The sequence below is a fragment of the Littorina saxatilis genome, linkage group LG15 (assembly GCF_037325665.1).
Source record: "Littorina saxatilis isolate snail1 linkage group LG15, US_GU_Lsax_2.0, whole genome shotgun sequence".
Lineage (NCBI taxonomy): Eukaryota > Metazoa > Mollusca > Gastropoda > Littorinimorpha > Littorinidae > Littorina > Littorina saxatilis.
The window spans coordinates 2,856,446-2,861,445 of record NC_090259.1 but is presented as its reverse complement, the minus strand read 5'-3'; the positions used below and the strand labels follow the sequence as shown (position 1 = coordinate 2,861,445).

The 5,000-nt window shown below is 43.0% G+C and overlaps 1 protein-coding gene across 5 annotated transcripts in view; it reads right to left on the bottom strand.

Moving 5' to 3' along the window:
• Positions 1-5,000, bottom strand: part of LOC138948207 (high-affinity choline transporter 1-like) — a 41,530-nt gene that overhangs the window by 15,132 nt on the left and 21,398 nt on the right. For all 5 annotated transcript variants that reach the window (XM_070319710.1, XM_070319709.1, XM_070319708.1 and 2 more), the window contains 3 exons: positions 4,047-4,154; positions 2,877-3,032; positions 1,281-1,429 (listed from right to left, as the gene is read on the bottom strand). In XM_070319710.1, the coding sequence (XP_070175811.1) occupies positions 1,281-1,429; positions 2,877-3,032; positions 4,047-4,154 (413 nt within the window). The remainder of the gene's footprint in view (positions 1-1,280; positions 1,430-2,876; positions 3,033-4,046; positions 4,155-5,000) is intronic.

Genomic DNA, 5,000 nt, shown 5'->3' with positions numbered 1-5,000 from the left:
ACAAGATAACGATGACTATATTTATATAATAATGATAGGAACAGGAGACTGGAGGTAAGAACTACAAGAACAAGATAACGATGACTATATTTATATAATAATGATAGGAACAGGAGACTGGAGGTAAGAACTACAAGAACAAGATAACGATGACTATATTTATATAATGATGATAGGAACAGGAGACTGGAGGTAAGAACTACAAGAACAAGATAACGATGACTATATTTATATAATAATGATAGGAACAGGAGACTGGAGGTAAGAACTACAAGAACAAGATAACGATGACTATATTTATATAATAATGATAGGAACAAAAGACTGGAGGTAAGAACTACAAGAACAAGATAACGATGACTATATTTATATAACTAGCAGTTAAGCCCGGCTTCGCCCGGGAGTAAGCGGAGCCCTGTAGCAATTTAAGACGCTCGCTATCCCATTATCATTAGCTTTACCTCCTTTGTTTGGATACAAAAAAAGAGTTATCTCCCTTACCTTCTAGAAATTTCCGGAACTGTCCAGTTAATTTTTCATTCTTCATTTCTTCCCCTCATAGGAGCAATAGCGAGTCTCTAATATCACTGGCATGATGTGCTTGCTACAGGTGAACAGTAGGCACTGAACTGGTCTTGCACCATATAGGCTGTATTCAATAAATGGGAGGTCCGACCCGGCTTTGCCCGGGTGTTGGCAAAGCCCTCAAAGAAAAACTCCAAATCAAACATTTGGGGGAAATGAGAATGACAGGAAATGCTGGCTGGTATGATAAGAGTTACCTCCCTTCCATGGGTAACAAAGCATGACTTACCTCCCTTGCACTATTATAGTCTGTATTCATTAATGAGGAGGGTCATTATCGGAGGAAGGAAACAATGAATTAAGAAACTAAAACCCAGGTGCACATCTGCGGATCCTAGGGAGTGTGCATGCACACTATCTTGTTCCTGCCCCTTGCCATCTCAGAGGTATGGCGACCACAGACAGACAGACACACACACACAGACAGACACTCTCTTTTATTTATATGTATAGATAATGATAGGAACAGGAGACTGGAGGTAAGAACTACAAGAACAAGATAACGATGCAAATGTACGCACCAGAACCACGAACAATAACAATAGGAATTATCTGACGAAGACATACGTCGAAACCGGCCGTCATTAGTCGTGATGTTATTGTTCGTGTTTCTGGTGAATACATTTTCATTGTTATCTTGTTAATATTTTTAATATCTTGTTATTATTTATATACTAATAAAGAAATTAGGTTACCAGCCCCACGGTCATGAAGAGTAGCTGAGCCACGTCGGTGTAAGCCACAGAGATCATCTGTCCGATCATGGTGTAGAGAATGGTGACGCCGGCTGAAACCAGTATCGCTGTCTCCACTGTCAGCCCCATCACCACGCTCAGGCTCGTACCTGTGCACGTACAACACGCGTGGAAATCAGTGAACTGGTCGATCGTTTGGTCATTGACAGTAGAAATAAAATTAGGATTTCAGTTTGTATTTCAAGACAAACTTGAATGCAGGTTATAACACACGCACGAAACACAAAACGTGCGTTCTCCCCCCCCCCCTTCTCTGTCTCTCTCTCTCTCTTCCCTCTCTCTCTCTCTCTCTCTCTCTCCCTCCCTCCCCTCCCTCTGCCTTTGTCTTTCTTTCAGTGTCTCTCTCTATCTCCCTCTGTCTCTATCTCTATCTCTCTTACGCTCTCTCCACCCCCCCCCCCACCCCCCAACTCCTTACAGATACCTATATCCTACTTGCCAGTCCCTGCCCCGCTTTCTTTCTTTAAAGGCACAGTAAACCTCCCGTAAACCATCACAGAGCTCCCCGAGCGTCTACATACAGTACAAGCATACTTCCACTTAAACGCTCACCGAACGGGAACATCCTGGCTGCTTTCTGTCGAGCGTGAGACATTTTCAAAGAATTTATTTTCGTGGACTTGGCCCTTTACAACAATGGCGCCTCGTTTTGGTGCTGGACGGCTGTTATGAATATCCCGGAAATCACGCCCGGACAGTAAGCCTCCCGTAAACCATCACAGATACTGTCAGGCTTTTACACACAGTACAAACACCCTTCCATTTGAACGCTCACCAAACGGGAACATCCTAGGTGCCCTACGTAAAGAGCGAGCAATTTTTAAAGAATTAATTTTGCAGATTGTCTCGAACACTTTTTGGACCCATCCTGAACTCAGGTCAAACATGAGTTACTTCCCTTAAACTGGCGATAGCCGTGGATCGATGATTATCAGAATGTTTTTGGACCGTGGTGCGTTTTTGCGCTAGACCTAACTTTTAAAATCTAAATAATAAATTGACAGCTTGTTACACAAACATTCTTTAATCATAAAAGAATTCTTTTTTCATCAAGACAAGATCAGTGCAATTCGAAGTTGTGAAAGTTTGAAAAAAGAAAAGCCCGGAAGCAGGGTCACGCAAGGGTCGTAGCAGTCGACGGTTTACTGCGGCATATCGCCGTTCCTCTCAACAGTCCAAAGCCATCGCTAGAGTTCTTGTGAACCACAGCCGTTTGTTTCGTGCATAAAAACGTGCTACATGTATTGTAGATAAGCTCACATCAAGTCGCATTCAAATGACTAACGACTACATTGTGAAAAAGGGAAACTGGATCACACGGGTTCACGATGGCTCAGGGGTAAGATAAACCACGCAAAAATAAATTCTTTGAAAATTGTTCGCTCTTTACGGAGGGCACCTAAGATGTTCTCAATCGGTGAGTGTTTAAATGAAAGGGTGTTTGTACATGTACTGTGTGTAAAAGCCTGACCGTATCTGTGATGGTTTACGGGAGGCTTACTGTGGCTTTAACTAAGAATGTCCACTGAGACTGACCCAGTGCATTGAGAATGGAGGCGGTCCAGAAGATGTCCCCACACAGGGACGCCAGGTAGACCAAGAACACCACAAGGCGCCCGTACTTCTCTTCCACTGGTTGTAGCATGGTTAGGTAACGTGCGTTACGCATCGGACCCGCGAACACCAAACCGCCTGAAACAATGATTGACAAAACATTTAAATAGTTGTGATGAGGTATAGGAGTAAGACATTCAATAAAACTGACGAAAGGACAAATGATAAGACAGCCCTACAAATAGACGATGTCCGGTCCGGCAAACACCAAACCTCCTGAAACAATGATTGACAAAATATTACAATAGTTGTGATAAAAAATAAAACAAAACTGACAGTGAAAGGAAACACGATAAGACAGCCCTACAAATAGACGATGTCCGGTCCGGCAAACACCAAACCTCCTGAAACAATGATTGACAAAATATTACAATAGTTGTGATAAAAAATAAAATAAAACTGACAGTGAAAGGGAACACGACAAGACAGCCCTACAAACAGACGATGTTGGACAATAACTCTGTCAAGTTTGAATGGGGTCTGGAAGAGTTGCTTTTCCCTTGTTCCAAGCTTACAATGTTAGCTCAGTGTTGCTATAGAAAAGAGTTTCTTTTCCCTTGTTCCAAGCTTACAATGTTAGCTCAGTGTTGCTGTAGAAAAGCATGGAAAACCAAGAGAAAGTAACTCTACCACAACCTATAAAAACCCGACAGAGTTATTTCGGAAGTCGTGTATTGTAGACAGAGCTTTGTTTCAAAAAAACCAAATAGATAAAGAATTACACACAATCACACGAATGAAAACGAAATCAGAGTTACTTAATTAACTACAAAAATTGAAACCATAATATGCCTGTTGTAAGGATAAAATAGTAAATGCTTCTCAAATAATGGTCGTATACGAATTAAACTCATTGAACAAATCTGTACTGTACTTAGAAAAAAACAAACTTATTCTAAACTTTGGAAACAAAGACCCAAAAGCAGCTAATTCAAATTTAAATTTCCAGAATAAATGAAACTGTTTACCATGTATACCAGCCTGTTTGCAAACACTACTTTACATACGGAATAGACCATAGTCTCGAATACAACAATCGTAAATACTGTACATGTATATGCATAAATATTAATAATGTATGCAAAAACTAACCAATGGTGAGTCCAATCGTGATGGCAAAAGGGGAGATAGTCCATACCAGACCAGAAGTAGTGATGGACTCCGCTGTTCCATTAATGAAACCGCCTCCCACCGTTGTCGCTAAAATATTACAAAAGAAACAAAAGACAATTGTAATAAAATTAATAATTGTTAAATCGTCTTATGAAATCTTGTCCACGTGTATGTGAACGTAGTACGTGTAAGTTGTATGTCTTCCAATCGACTGTTGTCATCGTACTCCGCCTTCTCCTTGTTCTCGTTCTCGCTCTCCTCGTTCTCGCTCTCCTCGTTCTCGCTCTTCTCGTTCTCGCTCTCATCGTTCTCGCTCTCCTCGTTCTCGCTCTCATCGTTCTCGCTCTCATCGTTCTTGCTCTCCTCGTTCTCGCTCTCCTCGTTCTCGCTCTCATCGTTCTCGCTCTCATCGTTCTCGCTCTCATCGTTCGCGCTCTCCTCGTTCTCGCTCTCCTCGTTCTCGCTCTCATCGTTCTCGCTCTCATCGTTCTCGCTCTCATCGTTCTCGCTCTCCTCGTTCTCGCTCTCCTCGTTCTCGCTCTCCTCGTTCTCGCTCTCCTCGTTCTCGCTCTCCTCGTTCTCGCTCTCCTCGTTCTCGCTCTCATCGTTCTCGCTCTCCTCATTCTCGCTCATCGTTCTCGCTCTCATCGTTCTTGCTCTCCTCGTTCTCGCTCTCCTCGTTCTCGCTCTCCTCGTTCTCGCTCTCATCGTTCTCGCTCTCATCGTTCTCGCTCTCATCGTTCTCGCTCTCCTCGTTCTCGCTCTCCTCGTTCTCGCTCTCATCGTTCTCGCTCTCCTCGTTCTCGCTCTCCTCGTTCTCGCTCTCCTCGTTCTCGCTCTCCTCGTTCTCGTTCTCATCGTTCTCGCTCTCATCGTTCAGTATTGTCCTCCACGCTTTTGTCTTCATCTCTGCTACGTAAGTGATCTTTGATA